Raw genomic sequence first — 23,300 nt, forward strand, 5'->3', positions numbered from 1 at the left:
CTGAATTTGTATTGCTAATAAGAAAATCGGTGCATTTTCCCTACAAAAGACTAGTACCTTAAAGACATATGAGAAAGTTATCTCATCTCATGATAAATAACAAAACTATTAATGCAATAAAAGGATATTTGTAAAATGTTTTATAACACACCATAATCCTAGATGATCAGGCAAAAACAGTCACTGGATAATGGTCTTACAAATATAGATCCTACCGCTCATGTACAAGTGAATAGCCAGTTCCTTGTAAGGGACGGACTGAACAAAGAATATTCTCAGATACCCTTCAGTTTTGTGGACAGCTACTGCAGCTCACTGCATGCAGATCAGAGGGAGAAAGATTTATCTCACCTTCCTGAAAACAGGATACCTAATCCAGATTAATATACAGGTTTACTTTTTAAATAAATTTAAAATAAATTGACGTAATACTCTCACTGTGGTAAAAGAAGTGGTTGGGGTTTTCTCTAACCAAAAAAATTGACTGATTTTGTTCAAGAGAAAACTATAAATATATGTGAAAAGCTCTATTTAAAAAATCTAAAATGAAATCAGAGTTCAATAAAAATTTATCAGTGTGAAGCTGTACCTCAGCAAAAGGGTTTCCTCTTTCATTCTGTAAAAAACAAGTATGTTTTCTCCAAGCCATCTCTCAAGTAGACCTATACACTAAGTATTCTTTTTTTAAAAATTAACTCTGTGAATCCTAAGTATCTCCACAATCATTAAATACATTATTTTACTTTATGCACACCTCATAATGAAGTGATGAATGAAACACTTAAGTAAAATGGAGCATGAAATGCCAAACTTAAGATGAACAATCTGCAGCGTGACAATGTCAAGGAGGTTTTTGCTTAAGAGGACACATCAGAAGACTTACATTGTTTGATCGCAGAGAGACACGACCTCCACATCGAGCACAAAACTTGGTCCGGCAATAAGAGCATAAATGGCCACAACCATCTGCAAACTTTGTTTTATGACAGATTCCACATGTTGGAGCATCATCCTTGTGCTCTCCCTGGTAACGGCGGGCTTCTTCCCCTATCTTTCTTACTTGCTCTTTATAGCTTTCAAATTGTTGATGCAACCTCCTGCATAGATGAGAAAAAAGTTTATATAGCAAGAATAGGAGGAAATACTACTACTGTGTATTTCTTTGTTTCAGTTTATAACTCTACCTAACATTCTTGGCACGTTCACAGTATTAAATGTACCTCATATCAAATGCATACATCTAAAGGAAAAAAATAACACACATTAGTATTCCTATTAGGTTTACTTCAAAGCTCATGAACAAATCATTTCACTTGATCAGAAACTGATCCAAATATAAAAAGATGGCAAAAAAATACACAGTATTGAAGAGAACCATCTCCATGTACAGAATAAAAGCAGAAATATAATTGCCTGAGCAAATTTGCATTGCTTTTTAAACAACGTTATTTATACAACAGGTGTAATAAAAAAATACAAATCAATCTTCAATTCGTGTCACACTTCTGTTTTCAAAACCTAAATTACTAACACATAAAACTTAAATATTTCAAAACGTGCTCTACAATCACACTGGCCCTACTAGAACCTGAGAACAATTTTCTATGTCAAATCTATGTATCAACAACCTATTCTAGTCACTCTTGTTCACTATGAGAGACTAATTTAAGGTAGAACAGTTCACCATGCTATGTGGAACTCGCAGGCTTTTCATCCATATTTCCAGATGTTGCTTCAACTCTACATCATGGATAACATTAAAAAAATCATGAACAGCTAGATCATTAATACGAACAGTGAATCTTGAGTTTGATAAATGGTAACAGTAGGTGTGTTATCTATAAAGGTCTTGATGATATCCTTCATCTCCACTACCTGCTTTGAGCTACCCACTCCCTTAATTAGCATTGAGACTCACACCATTTAACCAATGTACTTCTAGTGAGACAACTCTGCGTTTCTGTGGGATTTTGTGTGTGTGTGCTGGACTGTTTTGAAATTTAAAATACAAGTAATCAGTGTTATTCATATGACATACTGTTTTGGTGAAGTGGATATTTTTACTTTAGGATGATATTCAAGCCCAGAAAGTGATAATTCAACTTAGCTAACAGGAATCATGATAAAATACACATATTCCATTTGGATAGGAATACCACTGCTTGTAACTACATAAATCAACCAACTCTCACAGTAAAACCCATGACTTCACAGAGGGATATTCTATAGTGAGGATGCAGCAACAGCAGAAACTAAGAAAAAATCTGTTTCTCCTCACTACAAACACGATGCATTATACTTAATACTTTATGCTATTCAAAACATTGGCAAAGGGGTTTTTTTTTGTTTTATTTTTTTACTAACTTGCTTAATAAACCTTTGTGGTATTGAGTAAGATGATAAAGTAGGTCAAAAGAATTAGGCAAAATACTGGAGAAACAATACTTTTGGACACATTGGATTGCACTTATGATTTAACTTATCTTACACAGCTGCTCACTTACAATACAAAAAAAAAACACAAGTAAAGACATTCAGGAATTTGTGTAATAACCAGCATAACGAATGCAACTAAGTATGGGAGAGGTCTGTAGGTAATTTTTTTTATTACATTAAATAATCCATTAAAAAATAGAACCACGGAAACTAAATTCAGTTCACTTCCGTTATAGCAAGACTAAAAGTTCTGGCTCTTCACTAATGTTGAACGGGAAGGTAACAGCAAGCGCTGCCCCTCTTCCTGTTCTTTTGCGATTAGACAGTCTACATCTGTTGTTGGTTTTTTTTTAAATCTCATATGAAGCTTAGGAAGTGTATTAATACAATGATGTTTTGCCCTTTTGTGTGCACCAAGGGATGAACATACTAGCAACTAAGCAAAATTAAAGTGAGAGGGTATTTCACTTCTTTATAAATATGTATCACTTATTTATAAATTTCTTACATTCTGCATCAGCGTAAGGCCCTTTTTACGATGAGGGATTTGAAACCAAGTGCTTATCTTGTATGTCATCCCCCGCATTACCGGAGAAATCCTAACACTTCCTCTACAGCAGGAATGGAATTGGAGAAAACAGCTGCAGAATTCACAGAGCAGAAAGAATCTTACCCAACCCATGGCAGGGCTGGTTCACTTATTTCTTTTGCAAGGTTTTAACCACCTTCACCACCTTTTTGAGGAGTGACAGGATCTCTGTATCTCTGGCGATTCTATAACAGTGGCAGCAAATCCCTCTCACCAGTTTTGTCTTACACAGAAGTATATTAAGCAAGAACTACAATATAGGTGGATATTTTTCAGGTTTGCTTCTCATCTTTCAGGCTATAGAACACATCTTCATCAGATGCAAGGAAAATTTAGGTATATTAAATATTCCTTAATGTAGACAAGCACCTAAAGGTTAGGCTGAAGACTTAATAACATCCTATGATGTAACAGTTTGGGGGACCCTTGAGGCAGCTATCAATTCATTCATTTCAACAGAGAAAGGAAGCAGGCTACTATGTAAGAGGAATATATGTATATATATACACCATTTTTCATCATGCACCCCAAAATTCATCTAGTTCTACAACTGAGGTCAATGCTAGAGCCAAAAAGGGGAGGTTTCCTCACTTACACAGCCTCCAAAGATCACAGGAAAATGAATAAAACACAAGATTAGAACAAAAAATAGAGGAAACTATTCCAGGACTTGACACTGGCCATATGTAAGTCAGATTGGAGAAGTTTCATATATTATATATTTTTATATATATATTTTATATTTATATATATAAAGCACCTATCACCACAGTGATAAACAGTCTTTGGAACCACTCTTGATGGCAGAGGTAAGAGCAGGACTTAGTCTGTTAATACTGTACAATACAGTAACAAATATAGTAAAATTCAGTATTTAGTTTCAAAATGTTGACCATAAAAATTCTATCAAATGTTCTCACTAAAAATTAGTATTTATGTTTGAAATCTTTACCTTCAACATATTTCATTGAACAAATATTTTACAATAGAAAAAAATACTTAAGTGAGAAAAATACCTTCACATAATACTATTTTGTAAAAGCTTTTTCTTGTTGTTTGTTTAGGGTTTGTTGGGCTTTTTTGTTTAGGGTTTTTTTTTTTGTTTGTTTGTTTTGTAGTGGTGACTTTAGCAAACAGTACATAAAAGTTAATGACCATTCTTTTACTCAGTTTAAATGTCCTCTGACTTGAAACTTCAAATCTTTGATCCCACCCAAAAGAAAATGTATTTATCTGTTCCTTAAAATTTGATCCTTTAATCCACAAATCTATCAGCAGCTGTTGCATAAGAAAATAAGTAAGAACTATATGATACAAAATTTGAACTAATGAGAAAAATATCCCCTCCAGATGTAGATGTAAAAACACATTAAAATTCTCCTAAGTTTACATATTTAAAATATTTAATATTGTATCATTAATTATTTTAATATTGCTGAACTAGAAGTCCCTTAATTTTTGTTCTGTATCACTCTAGCCACATTTCTTGCTTAATCGATCTACCTTTTTAACATACTGCCTCAATGCCATAAAACTTTGGGTACCTCCAAGAGCATCTCTTTATAACATTTATGTGTGATGTCCTGGTTATCAGCTGGGATAGAGTTAATTTTCTTCTTAGTATCTGGTGTAGTGCTGTGTTTTCAATTTGGTGTGAGGAAAATGTTAATATGACACCGATGGTTTTAGTTAGGGCATGTTTCTTCTAACTCAAGGACTTCTCAGTTTCTCAGGCCCTGCCAGCGAAAGGGCTGGAGGAGCATAAGAAACTGGGAGGGGACACAGCCAGGACAGCTGAGCTGAACTAGCCAAAGGGATATTCCATACCATAGAATGTCATGGTGAGTATCTAAACAGGGGAAAGTTGGCTGGGGCTTGCTGATAGCTGCTCAGGACCGGCTGGGCATCGCTCAGGGGCTGGTGAGCAACTGTATTGTGCGTTGCTTGTTTTCTTTTATCCCTTCCCTTTGGTTTTTGTTCCTCCCCCCTTCTCCCTCCTTTTCATTATAGTCGGTGTTGCTATTATTAGTAGTATTTTATTTTATTTCAGTTATTAGATCGTTTTTATGTCACCCTTGAGTTTTACATTCCTTCCCGATTCTCTTCCCCATCCCTGGGGGCAGCACAGGAGTAAGTGAGTTGGTGCATGGTACTTAGTTACCAGCTGGGGTTAAACCACAACAGTGGAGTTTCATCCTTTGCTAGGAACACAGAAAGAAGTGCCTGTGCCTTTGGAACTGATCACATCACCAACAGCATCATCTGATGACCCGAGACTTCAGTACTGTAGTAAACTTACTTATCATACAGGAAAGACCTCTCCACATACAGGATTAAAACCATTCTCTTCTTGGAGAAACAACAGAATAATAGCTACAAATCCAACAATACATTTGAGAACATAGCACAGAAAAGTCAAGAAACTCGAAAGATAAGCTTCCTCCAACATTACGGCCATACTTCACTTGTGCAGACCTCACACCTCTCTTAACAAAACAGCTTCCTCCACGTCAGCTGGCTCTGCTGGTGGGGGTGCCTGCTATTTCACATTCACACAGGTGGCACGTCTTGTGTGACCAAAAAAAGATCATGCAGTGGGTGAATCTTTGAGCACATCAAACCTCATATGACTAAAACCAAACCTGTCGTTAACTGTGGATAACTGGCTAGCTGAAAAAGGTCTCATAGACATAGTCCAGCTGGCTGGACAAAAATGCACATCGCTCTCAGCTTATCTGAAGTAAAGCAAAATACACTGTCTTTGGCTGTTTTTGTTACACAATAACAGGAAGGTTTCGGTGGGAAAAGAATGTTGCAGGTGGGAACAGAAAACTACAGAAGAGAAACTAGGGGCGGGCTTGGTATTTAGGCAACTAACCAATAATGAGCTTAACTTTTGTAATATGTATGAGCTAATTATAACAAGGTATAAAAGATGACTGTAAGGCACAATAAACGAAGTCTGCTGATCACTCATATTGAGTGACTGTGTCTTCCCTCCGTCGCGACAGTTAACGTTCTGGAAGAGACTGAGCCACATGGAGAGGCACATCAGCCTCAAGACTTTACCACACATACATGAGAGGTTGGCGGCACCACCGCTGGTAGTGCAAGACAAAACACAATACACAGTTTTCATGTGTACAGTGAAAGACTTAACCTGTTCGCTTTTACAGTATACATATACCTCAACATATGTTGAGGTCTCTAGTTATTTCTCCCCAAAGAAAACATAGTAGGTTCCTCTTCCTTTTTTTTTCTTCAAAGGCAATTGACAAAAAAAAACCCTGCTTTAGCTGCCTGTCATACATGTACCACATTTGCATTTGAATATTCAGTACTTTACATTGACATTGTAAATGTGACTAGTTTACTAGTGACTAGTAAAAAAATTACTGATAGGCAATTCTGCAAAGCTTTACTCATGTCTTTGTGTACTTACTAAAAATTGTAAGCCTTGGAAAATGTTCATGTGATAAGCAGCTTACATACCTTAAACTTTTTAGACAGCTCACTGATATCATTAGGTTGACAGACAATTAACATTAAGGTAAGCTATAATATTGACTGACCAGAAAGTTGTGTATCTTTTGAGAAGTGGTGTATCTTGGGTTCTTTTGAGCTGGCCCAAGACGTACACTTATACTCTGCAATATATATACTCCACTAAGCAGACATTAAAATTACGATCCAAGAATGTAATTTTTTATTAAGACTGTTACTGCTTTGCTGTTTTACTTTCACATTCCTATAGTGTTACCTATCTGAAATATTCGCACATATACACTGAAAATTAAAAAGTGACAAAATGGTGCACTTGCATATTTATGTTCTGTCTGCATAAATTTCTAAAAATGCCAAAGATTTGGGTCATCTTTATGCACAGTTACGTTTTAAATTATTTTTAAATGTAGTACGAAACTATTTTACTTACAAATCCAGCAGGTGGCACTACAGATTGCATTTTCACTCTCCCAGTTCAACTCAAATGATTCAATCTTGGAATCTTAAACACCTGACGTAACATTATAAAAATACTATGCCCTGTCATGAGTTCACGTTAGCAGAAAAAGTGCCACCTTCTAAGTGACATTGACATAGCCTTAAGTAACTATCCACCAGTGGCTATTGCATGTATGAAAAAAAAGCTTATTAAAATGCCTTCCTTTGCCCTGTTCACCCATGCCATACAAACACAAATCACACAGAGCTTAGACAATTTTTTCATAAGTAAGATTTTTACCGAGTTCTGTTGTTAGCATTCTTTTTAATAGTAAATAAAACAAACAAAAATTAAAAAAATTCGGAAAGCAGCCTTTTCTCTTCCACATGCTCTCTACTTCCTCCCTGTTTTATTGATGCAAACACAAATATGATCACGCTTGTAACTCACAGGCGTATTTCTCTACCTCACATTTGTCTCCTTTCCAAACCGAAGGGTTTGGCATACATTACCGACTCCCGTCACGGATGAGATCTCCTTTTACCTCCAGCAAACCTTAACCTCCACCTCCATTCTGCTTGCCACTTGGGACCAATAACTACTGTGCTACACTGGACTCACACCAGTTTAGACCTTTACTTCAAAATGCTACATAAACCTCAGAGATTAATTTTGCAAATTAAAAAAAAAAAACAAAACTCACAAAACCCCCCAAAGTTTAGCTAATTTCATATCCGTCCAGCTTAAACATTCAGCTATCATCAGCTCATCCCTCAATTCCTTTTCTTGCCAGTGTAAGCCTGTTCTGCTAATAGTCTAATCACAATCCTGCAACAAGTATAATTTATTTTACCTCTCTGTATTTCTCTGATGACCCCTCTTTTCTATTGCATAAAACATAAAGGCCTTATCTTCACCTTCAAAGACTTTCACAGCCTATTTCTACCTCGCTTATCATTTCTCATTCAGTACTGAGGCGCTTCTGTTTGACCTAAACTTTCAAGCAAGAATCTTTGTGGTCTTCCCCTTTTATTGCCCCTAATGTGGGAGTATTAGCAACTACATCTTACCATTATCCTCCTTCAAAATCACTTTTGCCTTGATGCCTACAAAGATCTGGACAAAAATTAGGTTACTGGTATGTTAAAACTTTTAGTTCTCAGACCAGACAATACAGACTCCCCTGTCTGCTCTGATTATTTTATTATTTGCTGAATACTTAAAATGCAGGCAGCCCCTCTGGCAAAGACTGACTTTTTTTCTGTGTCCATAAAAACCCTCACTCAGAAGGGTTTAGTCCCTGAGAAGTGCTTCCAGGCAATATGGTAATAAAAATCTCCCAACACAATTCAGAAATTCATCAGGTTACTTTTTTCTTTCTTTTAATCATTTTATGATTCTAGTCATTTACTTTTTTGGTTTCTCACCCTCAGGCAATATAATATACTCATACGTTTCCCCATGTCCATGAAGGACAAAGTGTTTTTAACAAGTGTTGGTATTTTCCTATATACCCACGACAGCAGGAACCAGCAGCAGTATAATCATAAAGCATTTCATTGTGGGACTCATGATAAAGTTCAGACTTGGCTGAGACAAAGGTTTCACTGACAGATCTCACATGGGAGTTTAGACTCGGCCAGCACTGCTGGAATTAACAGCTCTTCACATGTAACAGATACTTTTGCCTTCTATATAAATTATCTTAATTCCATTTCCCTCATCTAATCCGTTATCAAGTGCATATTACCTGGCAGCATGCTAGCAAGACCTGTACAGGCTGAGGCAAAAATGTTCCACATCTTAAGTTAGAAAGTTCCCCTCCTCATCATGTCAGAGCAGAGGATTTATTCACAGGGCTCTTATCTGGTGCCTTTTCAGCAGCAGTAACAGTCATTTTCAAGCTAACATCTTACTAAGGGCAGGTTTTCTGCAAGCATATAAACGAGCTCATTAAGTAACTTGCATAAAATGTCATTTTTCAGCTTCCTGGAAGTTTCCTAATGTAGGTTACTGGAAAACTTTATTTTCATATACTTGTATTTTTTTATGTTTTTTTTTTTAAGTAACCACAGCCCACAAGCAGACTTCCTCCATACACAACTGAAGAACTGTGAGTCAGAAATGTGCAGGATCTACAATAAGGAATTTACATTCCAGCTTCCCACAGTTCCTCCCAAACGACTGTTACCCTTTCTGAGGTACAAAAGAGAAACCAGATAACGAAGCAAACAATGCATAACGGTACTAAAAAAGGCTTAGCTGAGGAACTCAGAAAGAAACTGTGTATGTCTTACATTAAAAAGAACTTACACACTGAGATATATTTAGTACTGAGGGAATCAATGCCTTCTGCAGAAAAAATAATTAATGTTTATCCCTTTTTTATTTAAAAACTTATATTCTTATGTCATGGCTTTTATGAAAATAGTAAATAATTTATATCAACTGAGGGTTTTTTTCATTTTTTTTTTTATTCTGAGTTCATAAAATATGGAAACCAATACTACTGCTAAAAAAATGATCCATTCTCTCACATGACTATGCTTTATGGTAACTGTGTGCAGAGAAATGTATGTTCTAAAAGTTAGTCTTATTTTTCATTAAAAGTGTTTCAGTGGCATTAAGAGGGGTTTCGTGGTGTTTTTTGAGTGAAAATTGTTACATTTAAATGGTAAAGAATTATCTGGAATTTCAAGGTTTTAACAGGCCCAAAAGTTGAAACAAGACTGAGAGAGGAGGGAAACACCACCTTTTCACCCAGTACTGCTCTGTTCCAATTAAACCGCAGAACCTAGAGCTCCTGCAGTTTTGGGAACCTCTGTGGCCCTTCCTTAGCCTTTTTAAGGAGATACAAGCCCTTTCACCCAACTGCTGTTACGAGCTGGGATCTGGAAACGCATGCTCCTAGGGCAGGGCATGAACCTTTATTCATGGTGTCCCAGCTGGCTTGCACAAAAATGAGGAAGACCTCTAGGTCACAGCACAAGCATACATACTAAAATAATATTCATAAACATTTGTCCCTAAGCCCATTGGAAACAGCTGTTTCAAAAACTGCAAGCAACCACCATAATTCTCAATGGTTTCTCCACTCACATCTGAACATCAAATTCAACAAAACTTTCTTTTTTTGAAAACAAGGAAATGACAAGTTGTGGTACGACATGCATTATTGTTGTCTCCTGGAACACGGTCCAGCATGCTTCTAACATGCAGGTGGCCTCTGCGCCTTAGGGCAGCAACTGACTCTGTACCGCATGGCAGAAACCATGCCGTATTTGCTAAATGGTCAGCCCTTCTACATCTTTTACTATCCGGTTTTAACTACAGCATCTGCCCTTCCAACTATTGTTTGAAATTCACTGCTCAGTCCCATGGGTTAGACTCTTCTCTCACCTTACTACTGCCAGCTTCCCAGGGGAGCGGAATCCTGTGCCCTAATACAGTCAATTCAGCACTTTGCTAGTATATAAAGGTACGTGAAGTGGTATCATGCAGAGAGGAGACATGTCTACCCACTTTCCTTATACTTTTACACTTCCCTGAGCAGCCCTAATAGCCCAGCGCTGGTTCTCCAGCCCTAGCATGACCTAATGAAGGGGGACGGAGCTAAACACTTTCAACGCCACCACAAAACTGGGAAAACAATCATGTGAGTCAAATAATTAAAAAAGAAAAAAGAAAGAAAAAGAGAAATGAGAGAGAGGTAGAGGGGGTTAAGAGAAAAAGCATCAACTGTAGAAACAGTTAATCATAGGAGACATCAAGCAGAGCACCTTGAAGACCTCCACAGAGACAGCAGACTACTCAAACAGTATTCTGTCTAGAGACTTGGTAAGATGCTGGAGACCCCAAAGTCACCAGGATCCTCTCTGTCAGGCTTCCTCTTCCCAGTGCTGTACACAGACAGTTTGGCCAAAGCCAGTAGAAGAGTGGTGAGAACACACTACAATGTGTCAATGCTTTGGTCTTAACCAGAATGGGCATTTTTATATACCTCTTACCTGTGTGGACAACCTCACCAATATCAGTCATCTCACGTAACCATCACAGCTCTGCTGCGCTTTCATACTGAATTTCTTCACCACTCAGCTCACTTAGCACAGACAGTGGAGCAGGAGAGGAGCTGGTTTGCTCTGAAGAGTTGTCGACAGCTTCAAGTGACAGAGTTCAAAAAGTTTCATGAGTTCATACATGTAATGCTCTTAGCACCCTGAATTCTACCAAACACAACCACTTCAAAAGTTATGCAAATATCACTATGTTGCAGTCCCTGTTCTCACTGAATCACTAAAACAAGCATTCGGGGACAAGCATTATCTACCTAATAAAACACAGAACCTATAAACATATTCAGCTTTTTAAAGATTGCTCTAACTACTCGTGCATGAAAACTACAGAAGTAAATGAATATATTATTTTACCTGCAGCATTCACGCAATACCTGTTGCAGGAAAACCAGCCATAATGACCAGGGGACAGGAATATGCATCCAACCACACAGTGCACCAGTCCGATAAACTGAATGGGGTTAGACTCAAATGAAGGAAAAAAAATCTGAGCCCACACAGCTGCAATAATGCCTATGGATTTAAAAAAAAGCAGCAGCAGAATCAGAAGCTGAGGAAGAGGGTGCTAAAACCATTCATTGCAGTGGAAGTGTGAGCTGGAGCTAAGCTGCTCTTGCAACTGCACTGTCAAACCCAAGCATTTTAAGAAATAAAATCCTAGGATTTTTCAAGGTGCAAACTTAATACTGTTTGCATGTGACTTTAACTGAGATATGTGCCTCTTGGAAAAAGGCTTTTCTCACTGAAAATCAAAATAACAAGATTTGCCATAGCCTTTGTTTTAAAAGTCAATTTCAGTTCTCTAAAATTTGTCAGATCAACAGTTTCCATAAGATCCACTGTAAAAAGAGACCTGAGAAATTGTCTCCTACCTGCTGCCTACCCACATTATCAAACCACAACAAGGAGACCATCTTTGCAACTTGCAACACCCTTACAATTTAGCTAGCCCCTGCTAAACTAAAGTGAAGGGAAGTGAAATTAGGGGTCCTCTCTCCTTCTCTCAGCTGTTTTAGAGACAAACGTCTATTCATCCAATAAATGACAGATATAAAAATAAACTTATATAATCTTTATGCAAGGCTTACTTAAAATTATGAAAACAGGGCTAGCCCTGACACCAAGAGAAGACAGAAATATTAAAGGCAATCAACTAAGGTTAATTTGCCTTTTTTCTTTCAATGAAATGTCTTCATTCTCTATTTTCTTTAAATAGTGTAACAAAAGAACTTTTTACTACAGGTTTATAGCAGAAAGCAAAGATCGCAGAGACGCCCAGCCATGCTAGTACCATTTGCAAGATTACAGGGCATGTCCTTTTCCACTACTGCATTTGCAGATACAAGTAGTTTACACACACAGTTGCTTATTAAAAAAAAAACAAGCCCTAAATATGCTAGATACAAGCTCCTTTTATAAAACCTTCTAAAAAAGACTGCTGGAAAGTTCCTTAAAGAAAATTTCATCAAGATGCAGAGGAAAACTAATTACTGTCTTCGCCAGCCAAATCAACAGCTCTGTATTTTCTCAGAGAAACGTGAAACAACACTGTTCGTAAAATAAGTGTGCTTCAACATGCTCGAGAATCAAGTGTACTGATTAGAAAGCGAGGAGGCAATGGCCTCTAATGCAGAGAACAAGTACCAAATCACTCCGTGAATTTATTGTCACTGAGACCTACCGAACCAAAAACTTACGTAGAAGAGTGGGGAAAGAATAACTGAAAGTAGCAATAGAATATAACCCACTTAAAAACAAGTATAAAACCAGCGCTACCTTAGCCTAGGTGGGTTTTAGGGTTTTTTTATTGTTGCTTTGTTAGCTAAAAAGCAAGACATTTCCATCTCTAGTTTTATAACAGGCCATAGAAAGCGGACTATTTCCAATATTAGGTTGTGGTACTGTTTTTCCTTATCAACTGAGTAAGCTATGTCTTCATTATCCTCCTTTACTTAAATATTATTGACTCTAACCCAGCACTCTCTTCCACATGTTGTATAAAAGACACACAAAACATGTCTCCTCAATGAGCTGACCTGTGTCAGCTCATGATGGCATAAAAATGCTTTAATGCCACTATTTCACTAAAAAAGAGCACAAAATGATCCTTGAAGCATTAGTCTCTGAGCCCCATAGGAAATTTGTCCAGTAAAATACTATTTTGTGAAGTGGCTCTGCCAGCAAATGTCCCTTTAAATACATTAAAGCAATGAGTACAGAATAACATGATTTATTTTCTCATGAAAACCATCAGCTTCATTTTATTATAGAAAACAAGCATCATTTATTTAAGCTAAACTTCACTAAAATAACATTTTTGTGAACGAACAAAATGTAATCTGTTTTCAGAGTGAAGCAAAAGAGATGTAAATGGTGCTCTCTTCAATTTATTGAATTAATTTATTGAATCACATAATATGGTAGCATGGGCATAGTTTGCTTTTTTTTTCCCTAAGGATGGTCATCACATCGCAACCAACCAGCCACAACATGGAGAATAAGTGAAAGTCATGTGAAACAAAGTGCAAAAAGCCTGAAAGGGGGGGGGGGTGGGGGGGGGGTGGGAGGGGGGCCAGTAAGAAGGTGTTTAGGGTAGAAAAGCTGGATTTAAGGATTGGAGAGGAGGAAAAAAGATGAATGAAAATCTTAAGGAAGAGGTTTTAAAAGTAGGGCACAAATTTGCACCTACACAAAATCACAAACACACTTTCCAGCACTTAGCTTTCTTATTCTGAACACAGAACTACTAACCACTTAGACAAATTAATGAAGCAGTGCATGAGAAAGAGAGAAAATAAAAGAGAAGCCCATTTATCCAACTGAACAATATTAATTAGTAGCATTGCTAAGTTCCACTGAATGAATCATATAAATCAGGCAGAATTTGTCCTGATCAACCAAGCCACCTACAACAGAGACAATCCACATCAGTGGAGAGCAGAACAACCACCCATCAGATGGGACCACCTGAAGTCTTAAGAGATCAGCTACCATTTACAGGCAGTTGACCCTGTCCAAAATTGCACTTTTAAGCTGCCAAATCTGTCTGGAAAACCTCCTGCACAGCAATATGCAGGGATACTGGCAGAAGATGACCCTGAATTACTTGGCTTTGCTATGTGTACACAACTGTGAATTGCTGTTGTTCTTTGTCCACATTAAGAAGCCATAAGAAACTGAGGCTTATGAGCACCTGTTATAAAATTTAAGCTTATGAACACCAGAAAAGTCAAGATTTTTGCATCTTAAGTGTTACTGAATGAAAAATTCATCGTCTAATACCCCAAATGCTGCTGCAGGCTCCTCTATCTCTAATTCAGTGATACGATCATTTTTCATACTCTCTTTTTCCCTGCCCCCAAAATTTAATGAAGTTGTGACAGTTGGTGAAGTGGGTTTTTTGGTGTCAATATCACAAGAGATAGAAATGCTTGATTAAAATGGCATCAGCCATCACTAATGCCAACACTTGCAAATCATAATGTATTTTATCTGTCAAATCAGTTTCAAAAACAGTTACTTAGTGCAACCCTAATAAAGTTGCAATTAGCAACCAGAGTAAGAATAAACCCTGCTACACTCTGAGAATATTGTTTGTGTTACAATCATGCAGTAGGAAAGGATGCTTAAACACATTACAGTCTGCTATTAAGAGTACAATGCACACAAGAAAAAAAAGAAAAAAAAATCCCCAGTGCTCCAGTAAATCCCTTCAGTCAGGTGGCACCTGTTTAAAAGTTTGGAAAGTTGGGGAGGTGTGGGTACTGGTTCAACATAACAGGAAATTACTTTGGAGCAATGTTTATTAAAACAGCTTTCTGAAACAGTCTTTCTCACACATGCATTTGAAAAAAAAATCTGAGTATTTTTGGCATCCAATGTGTTAAACAGATGATAGGTATCAGATGGCAATACAGGGTGAGCAGCAAAAATATGACAAAGCACAGTGGTCTGTAAACAGAGCAAAGCTACTGAAATTCTAACTACCATATGGTGGTAACAAACAGGACACGTGCAAAACAGGAAAAGATCTCACAGTGAGGGGTTTGTTAGGAGCCAGAAAGATGCAGAACTGGAAAAAAAATTTACAATAGAACAAGCACAACAGTGATAAGGTTTCAAATTAATTATATTCAGCTGAGGCTTAGTGTGTACAGTATGTCTTCTATCTAAAAATAATTTAACAGCCTTCCTGAGAGCATCTCTAATTTATCATCCTGTTCACCTTCCTTTATAATTTCCATATTACAAGGAACAAAAAAGGCTCACACATCTATTTTAAATATACCATCAAAGTGCTTGAACACAAGATAATGATCAAGCTTGTCTGGAGCATTATTTAATTCTGTTCATTCTTCAGGATGCCAAAGTAAACACAAATGAAAAGCATATGGCATTTTAGTGAATTAGAAAATTAGAAAAGGAGAACATTAACTGGTTTTATTTTATGTTTTAAGTATGGCACATGGTAAAATTAAAAATTTCAAGGCTTTTTTATATTTGTGATTTATTTTAATTCCTTCTTTTAATGTACTCTTGACTGAAGTTAAATGTTCTCAAGAATACTATTTGTGACAGAAAACCCACAGCATGCTCTATACATTTTTATTACCTATTTTTTCCCCAAAATATCACTGTTCATAACTGTTTTAAGAAAATGGTATTGAGCTTGAAATTATTCTCAGTAGAAAAATGGAGCCTCTTCTGTGGTGAGCATCCTTGCTTCTTGATGCTCACCGAGACCGTACAAACTAAGAATCAAATCAGTCTTAACAAAGAATTGTTCTGCAAAACTCTCTTACCTGCTGAAGTTGTTGAGCAGAAAGTATGAGCCCAAAATTAGTATCAACTATTTTTCCTTTGATCTAAACCTCCACAGCAAGGCCTATAGAAAAAAATTCAGGTTTTCTTCTTTCCTTCCCATTCTCTATCAACAGTTTGATTAATTCCCAAGCTTACTATTTATGCCCAAACCCTTCTGAAAAGACATTCCCATAAAGAAATCTAGTCCACATGGTTCAGTACTGCTAATATATCAAAATACGGATTTTATTCCTGTAATAACACATATTGGAAAATCATCATATGGACAACACAGCAGAAGGACAACCAAGAGGGATGCTTCAGTAACCACATGCTCATTGATCACATCTAGCAGATCCACCAGGGTTCTCTCCTGAGGAGACATACTAATGATAGGTAAGATCTGAAGAGAAGAAAAGCTTCTGCCAACCCACTTCCCATTTAAGTCTTGACAGAAAACCCCTAGGGCTCATTTTAAACCTATAACATCTTAAATAACAGGAGTGAGTGTCCTTTGGGAAACACTGCACAAAGTCTACTAACCTGTTTTATAATTCTGCCTGCTACTCTGAAATGCCCATAAATTTGGCAGAGAGACACTTCTGCAAACGTTTTCCTTGGTTAATATTTTTCTGCTATTCTGCAGTGGTTCTCACAAGAGCCCATTAAGCAACGTGCACTCACAGACCTTCAGGCTCCCCAACCGTTTTTGACCACCACAGGACTCCACATGCTGGTGAGCCATCACGTGCAGTCAGGTCAGCCCTCCAGAAAATTTGGTCCAGTGCCATAGAACACTCCAGGTACAAATCTGACACACTAGTGTAGCTGTGTCCATAGAAGCACTGACAATTTTTCAAGTGACCAAGTCAGTATCTGTTCCAGATTACTTGGATCTAACCATAGCATTAGTCTTCTACTGATCATCTTGTAGAAAAAGATGTTTCATTCCCCTTAGCTAGCCCTTTAGAGAGCCAAAAGCTATAAGGATTTAGTTCCTGTCATAGCTCAGTATCTTCTTAATCTAAAAATGGATTTCCAGATGGAGCTAGATATAAAGGAAGAACATCACTCCTTTACATCAGGATTTCTTATTGCTTGAGCCAGCAGTCTCTTCTCATCTAAGCAGGGTTCTTGTGGGTTTGGTGATCACCAACTTTTCCTTCTGCCAAATTCACAGATTTTTCACAACCACATGGAACGTTGTAGAATGGGACCACTATTTTGTAGTCTTCTTCTGTGCTATGTTTTTTTAAAGGCACTCCCTCCTTTTACTTGGGTACATGATGTAAAATCCAAAGCTGTGTGTCAAGAGTGCTTAAGTGACATTTTTATCTACCACATTGTACAAGATTCTCTAAAAACTGAACAGAATGACAGAAAGTGAAGCTGTATGGGTGCCTAGAGTGAGATCCTTCAAAACAGAAGAATACAGTTTCTTATCAGCTCTCTCCACCCAAGTGGAACAACTGAAAATTTTATTTCCATCAGCTATAATCCGAACAGTGAGCAGTGCACTTCTGAAGTAGAAGTGAAAATCTGGAGGCTTCAAGAAAATTCCTGGAGCCCGCGAACAGTACAAATACTGAGACTCTTTCTGTGTTTCAAAGAAAATCACCTACCAAGCCACCTGTGCATTGCACCGAGCCCTTGAACTAAAGCCAGAGCAGCAAAGAGGTGAGCTGGGCCCTGAACACTGACATCATCCAACCATGTCACTGATGTGGCCTCTTATCTGCCAGCTTTCCAAAAAGTAGGAAGTTAGGTACAATTTGCCAGACGAATTTGTCATGTTGAATGACGGTGCACAACAGATCTGCCTTGCTTGATGAAAGGTAGCACTTTTCCTACCTAAAAACTGACAAGGAATAATTATATATTTTTCCCATATATATATATACATATATATATATACGGAGAGCAGCAACTCTGACCTTTTCTACCTCTCAATAAATTGCCATATCAAAAGAATATTCTGGTATGTCCAGTATTATGTGAATATTCAAAGAACAGGACAGAGAAATCATCCTGTTAGGATGGCACTAGTGTGAAATGCTGACTCTAACGCATCGGGAGGACTTGACTTACCATATGGTACACTGAAGGACAGACAAGATTTTTTTTCTTCTGTGATGAGGACTGAGATTTTATTTTTTTTACTGGATTATCTGCCTGTGCTCATTGCGCCATCACTATTGTGATTTATTTATGTCACAGGTCATAAGAAGACCAAAATACATGTGAGGAAGACTGGAAGGAAGCACTGTTAGGAATTCAAATTATAGTGTCCCTAGGTAAGAAGTTTGAAATAAAATCCACTAGGGAACCTATTTTATGTCATTTTGTTAGGTCAAGTCAGCTGGGGGGTAATTTAGCGTTTCATATAGATTCTTCAGCCAAGCCATTACACTGTTGGGAGACTAGAAAGTTTACTATTTTAGCCTGCAGGAGTGTGGAAGCACGGCTTTGCACACTTTGTAGCAGTACCTGGTTCATTAGCAGGGAGTTATGATCGGTTGTATGTATGACAGAAACAGTGGACTGGTTGCAACTATTATATTGGAAATATTATCAGCGTGTACAATGAAATATGTTAAAGCATTTAGTAAGTCTAGGAAAGCCGTCTTTACTGCACCATAAAACATATCACTTAGTTTCTTCAGGAAACTTGCTCCTGACTTAGGAAGATGTACAATATGAGCCCATTAACATCCTTGCAACATGTTGACATTAAAAACTTAAGTTCTAGCTTCAGGTAAACAGGTTTGAAAATGGGCCCTTGGGGCGGGGGGGGGGGCGGGGCGGGGGTGAGAAAAAAAAAGGCAAGAGCAAGAACTGAGTGCTGGAGTTCAGGAAGTGTGTAACATTGTGTTGATGGGATCTGAAGCTCTGTAATGAATTAACTTTAAGATAAGAAGCAAATCTTGTTTGGAGAATACTGAGAGATCGGCGCCTCCTACGTGAATCACCCTCACCATTAAAAATGGATGCCCTGCTTCCACGGACAGTCACTTCAACTTCCATACCTCAGTACTTACTCTGCCTTTCACCACTAGAGCAAAAATCTTTTAGCAGTGGATACTGTGTGTGTGTGAATGTTTTTATACTTTATAATCAAGTCACCTCTTGATCTCCTGTGTGATAAACTAAACAGATAGAAATCTCTAAATGTAAATTGAACCTTTTGTGACCTTTCAACAAGCTTTAGCAACAATGCCCTAAGAATTGTGCCCTTCCTTTACCTGTTTTCTAAATGCTGTATTACAGATGCCAAGGGTGAATGTGAGGCTTAATGGCCCAACCTCTTTGGTCATTTGAGTGCACCTTTTGAATACGAGCTCTATATCGGAAGTCTCATAAATTTACAGAATTTTCCTAATTTCCCAAATTTAACAAAGAAAAAAAGAGCATAAGTCAACCAAAGCCTTCTGCAGCCAAGTCTTCTAGTCTTCTTCTGCACAAGTAACTAAGGCCTACTTATTTTTAAATATTTATCAAAAGCAGGTGTTGTCTCAAATTTTCTTTAGTTACTATCGAAGTGGGAAATGTCTTCTTGTCCTCATAGGATGCAAATATACATCTCCATTTTTTCCCGTGTACAAACAAACAGAAGTCTTTAGCTAACGCTCTCACTTTTTGCACATATTAGCCGTGCTAGTATGTCCATCTGTAACATGGGCCAGTGTCTTCCTTAGGGTACCCTCTGTCTAAAATACATTTCCTGAACAACCTCTTAATGCCTGCAGATCTGGATTATTTTCTTATTTCTTTGGTATCCCTTACCAACTCTTTGTACTTCATAGATTCTTATTCTATACAGTTTGTATCTGTGTTTATAAGGAATAAAGATAGATGAGTAAAGGCAACAGAGGCTGTATCATTCCCATGTTACTTAGGTAATTAGCCAGTTAAAATATCACCTTTCCTAGAAGATACTCCATATTAGATTTGACAGGATACTGTTGAATGTAAGTAAAAATACAAAAACTAACTTGCATTTTTATGACACTCAGGGATTTACAGATGAAGAGTCCTATATGACTAATATTAAACACAATGAAAAATGGCAATCAAATTCTTAAGGGAAAAAAAAGAACTAATTCTCTTGGCCATTCAGGTGTATGCTTTTCCCTTGATCATTTGTACTACTGAAACCTTCTCAAATTAATAGAAAATGGCTTCTTTTCATGAAAAAAAAAAAAAAGTTGTCTGTCTCACCTTAAGAAAGTAGGCTGTCATTATTCTAACGTAACTTCTCCACCCCTGCTGTCAAAAACTCTAGATAATGTGAATCATAGTAGATTTTAAAAAACTAACCTTTCTCTTACTTCCACAAGAAACAAATAGAAAATCCATCAACTGCAGTAAAATGCTCCTGAGTTTTCTTCTTATCCTTGTTTTCTTCTACTAATGTCCCTTAGCTAAATCCCAAAGTCTTCAGTCAAGGAAAATTCCTTAGGAACAATTCTGAAATCCCTTCTTCACCCTACTTCCTATTTTTAACTTTCAAATGTTGACAGGTAGGAAACTTGATTGCTTGTAAATCCTGAATTTCAGCAGAGCTCCTTTGATTTCCTTCTTCGAGGATGCAACAGACAATTAGTGTGTCCCCGCTGTCAGAAAAGTTTCTTAATTAAGTTCATGAAAAGGCTTTTGAATTCTTGACTGAAGTGGAACACTCTTGTTTATTGCTCCTGGTGTCATCGCTGCCAACACTATGAATAGCTCTCTCGCTTCTCCTTGTATGTGCTCTTCAGCAGTGGTGAGGCATCACGGCCACCGTCCCCTTGTCAACTCTGTTATCACGACTGGCATCACCAGCAAACTTCCCATATGCATTGCAGAGCTCAGCCTGCCTCTGTTGGCATTCTCCATCGGTTTTGACCCTTCATCTTAAATCACAAATATTTGACTCATACAAATTCCAACATGTTACCATAACAAAAAAAACCAAACCAAACAAAACAAAACAAAAAAAAAACCACCAACAAAACCCTGAGTATCTACTGTTCAATTATTCTTGTAATCTTCTGTGGCCTGAAATAACTACTAAAAAAAGTATCTAAAAAGCCTAATTCAGGAAAAGGATATTTGAGCTGAAATTCTAACATTTTAAAATACCTTTTTAGAGCCAAAAAATAACGTAGCATTCTGTGATTTTCTCAAATAGAAAGTGAATCTCAGTTTTAACCTTAAATACTTGCTCTGATTTCACTTAGATAAGTTTTTAGCTCTGGCAAGTATATGATTTGCATTTTATTTGTAAGGAGAGAAAAGATGGATACGCACAACAAGAGACATTTAGAGTGACAAGAGTTGAGAGACAAAAGATAAAATGTCCAGCTTAAATCTTTGCAGGTGCTGAAAACAAAAAGGAATAGGAGATGGCAATACAAATGTTGCTCTAGGAAATAGCAAAAAAATTAAATAACGGTGTTAAGACAACTTTTGTCACATATTTGGTTTTAGCACTTTCAAAATCTTGCTCTGCTGTTTCATTTCCTTCTTTAGTTGGAAAATATTAAATGCACTAGTAGGCTTCCACTATGGCAAGCCAGTATTGGTCTATTTAGTTTACTTCCTTCCTTATTCATTAAGTGAAATGATTAAGTCAAGAGGATTAATAAGTAAGAAATTTTCTGCTTCTAGATTTGATTGTGCAGCGAAGTCTATAATATGTTAGATCCTTACAGACGCAGTCATTTGAAACAGGTTTCTTGAGTTTGGTGACGGTATAAATAAATAGAATAATACCTGCTTAACTATGCACCTTAAAACCATGAGCCCCTTACACACAGATGTTCCCAAATAAGAAGTCTCAAAGTGCATCTCAAATAGATGCACTAGATGCCCACATTCAGGGCACAGAATCCTGGCCCTAGTTACAGTCGATGGAGTCTATAGTGTGATTACCTCATACTAAAGTAGAAACCGGCTTTTGATTGCCCGAATATCTCCCTATTTGCTCTACGTTTCGGGTTTTTTGTTTTTTTTGTTTTTTTTTTTAATTTATTCGAGGTCATGAACAGTTGTTCAGTTTGTAAATACAACTGAAAAATTATTAAAAATATTAATTCATTTGGTAATCAGATTTCTAAATTAGACCCAGATACTCTCGAATAGCATTTCTTTAAGGGGTGCCTCTAACCATTAACCCACTTCTAATAATTAGCCTTTTGGGCCCAGTTATCTTTCGGTTGAAGTCAATGGAAATTTTGCTATTGACTTGAAACAGGGAGACCATTTCATTGGTAGTCTCACCTAATGGAGGTTTGCCTGCTAGACAACTGTGAAGTATTAGTTCTTCTTTAATGGTGCGTTTTAAAAAGGGTGGCATGACTGTCAGCTTTTGAATTGGGTGGACTCTCATTTTCACTTGCAGAGCAAGAGTAGGACCATATCTCTTGATTCCTTCTCTAGAATATTTAAAACATAAATATGCGACTAATTTTTCAATACTTTTGCAGTAGAAAGACACAACTTAGAAAAATTTAATGAAAGGTCTAAGAAAGAGCTCAGGTGCCCACATGATTCAAGATACTCTCTGTCCCCACCTCTGCTGCCCCCAGTTCAGATTGGTGCTTTCTTGGTTCCTTTGAACTTCAGAGCATGCACAGGTGGCTGAACAGTTTGTAGGGCTAGAAAAAGAGATGCTCCAAAAGTTGGCTTAATCACATCATATGTTCAATTGCCTCAACATGGCATCACATAAAGGGGAAGAAGCTGGGGGGCTGCTTGTTTGCAAGATAAAAGATAAGCTTTTATAACATGTAGAGTAGATAAGCTTCTGACTGGAAGTGAGAAGGATTTCCAGAGCTCATTTCAGCAATGACCTTAACTGGACCCCACCGACAATGCAACTTCTTTAGTGTTACTACCCAAAACTTTGAAACCTATTTTAAACACACCAAGGGAAGCCCTACCCCATATGAACTTACTTCTGATCTGCAAATAAAAATAAGAGTCTAAGCAATAAAACTGTTATCTTCTCTTGTTGAATCTAAATGACGGGATGTGGAGAATAAAAGAAATGTTGATGTTTTCAAGAAACCCAAATTCCATGGCCCAAAGCCACAGAGGAAATGCTCAGCTCACCAAGTTTATAGGCAGAACTCCTATCCTCACTTCAGAAAATACTAGGATGAAAAGGTTAATTTACTAAAACTCATTTTCATAAGCTACAGAAAACACTATACTACATTAACGGTAAGCCAAGACTCCATATAAAACCAGGAAAAATATACAATAGTTCATTCTACATTCATTCTACATATCAGTTGCATATAAAGGAAAGTCCAGTAAGCACATATTTAGGCCTTTTCACGTGGAAAGAAAGCAGTCAAGATTCCAATTACTTCAATATCCTTAAAACAGTTTTAAAAAGAAGCCAAATATTTGGCTATAAAGAATGCTCTGCAGACATGATAATGCTCAAATATTTAATTTAATAATTTGG

At 37.2% G+C, this 23,300-nt stretch overlaps 1 protein-coding gene across 47 annotated transcripts in view; it reads right to left on the reverse strand.

Moving 5' to 3' along the window:
• The window catches only part of RIMS1 (regulating synaptic membrane exocytosis 1), a 335,719-nt gene that overhangs the window by 220,578 nt on the left and 91,841 nt on the right, over window positions 1–23,300 (reverse strand). For all 47 annotated transcript variants that reach the window (XR_005828502.1, XM_040598588.1, XM_040598553.1 and 44 more), the window contains exon 2: window positions 884–1,097. Coding sequence is in view for 46 of the 47 variants with exons in the window: in XM_040598588.1 (XP_040454522.1) it covers window positions 884–1,097 (214 nt within the window). In the remaining variant the exon portion in view is untranslated. The remainder of the gene's footprint in view (window positions 1–883; window positions 1,098–23,300) is intronic.

This window comes from Falco naumanni, chromosome 6 (genome assembly GCF_017639655.2).
Source record: "Falco naumanni isolate bFalNau1 chromosome 6, bFalNau1.pat, whole genome shotgun sequence".
Classification (NCBI taxonomy): domain Eukaryota; kingdom Metazoa; phylum Chordata; class Aves; order Falconiformes; family Falconidae; genus Falco; species Falco naumanni.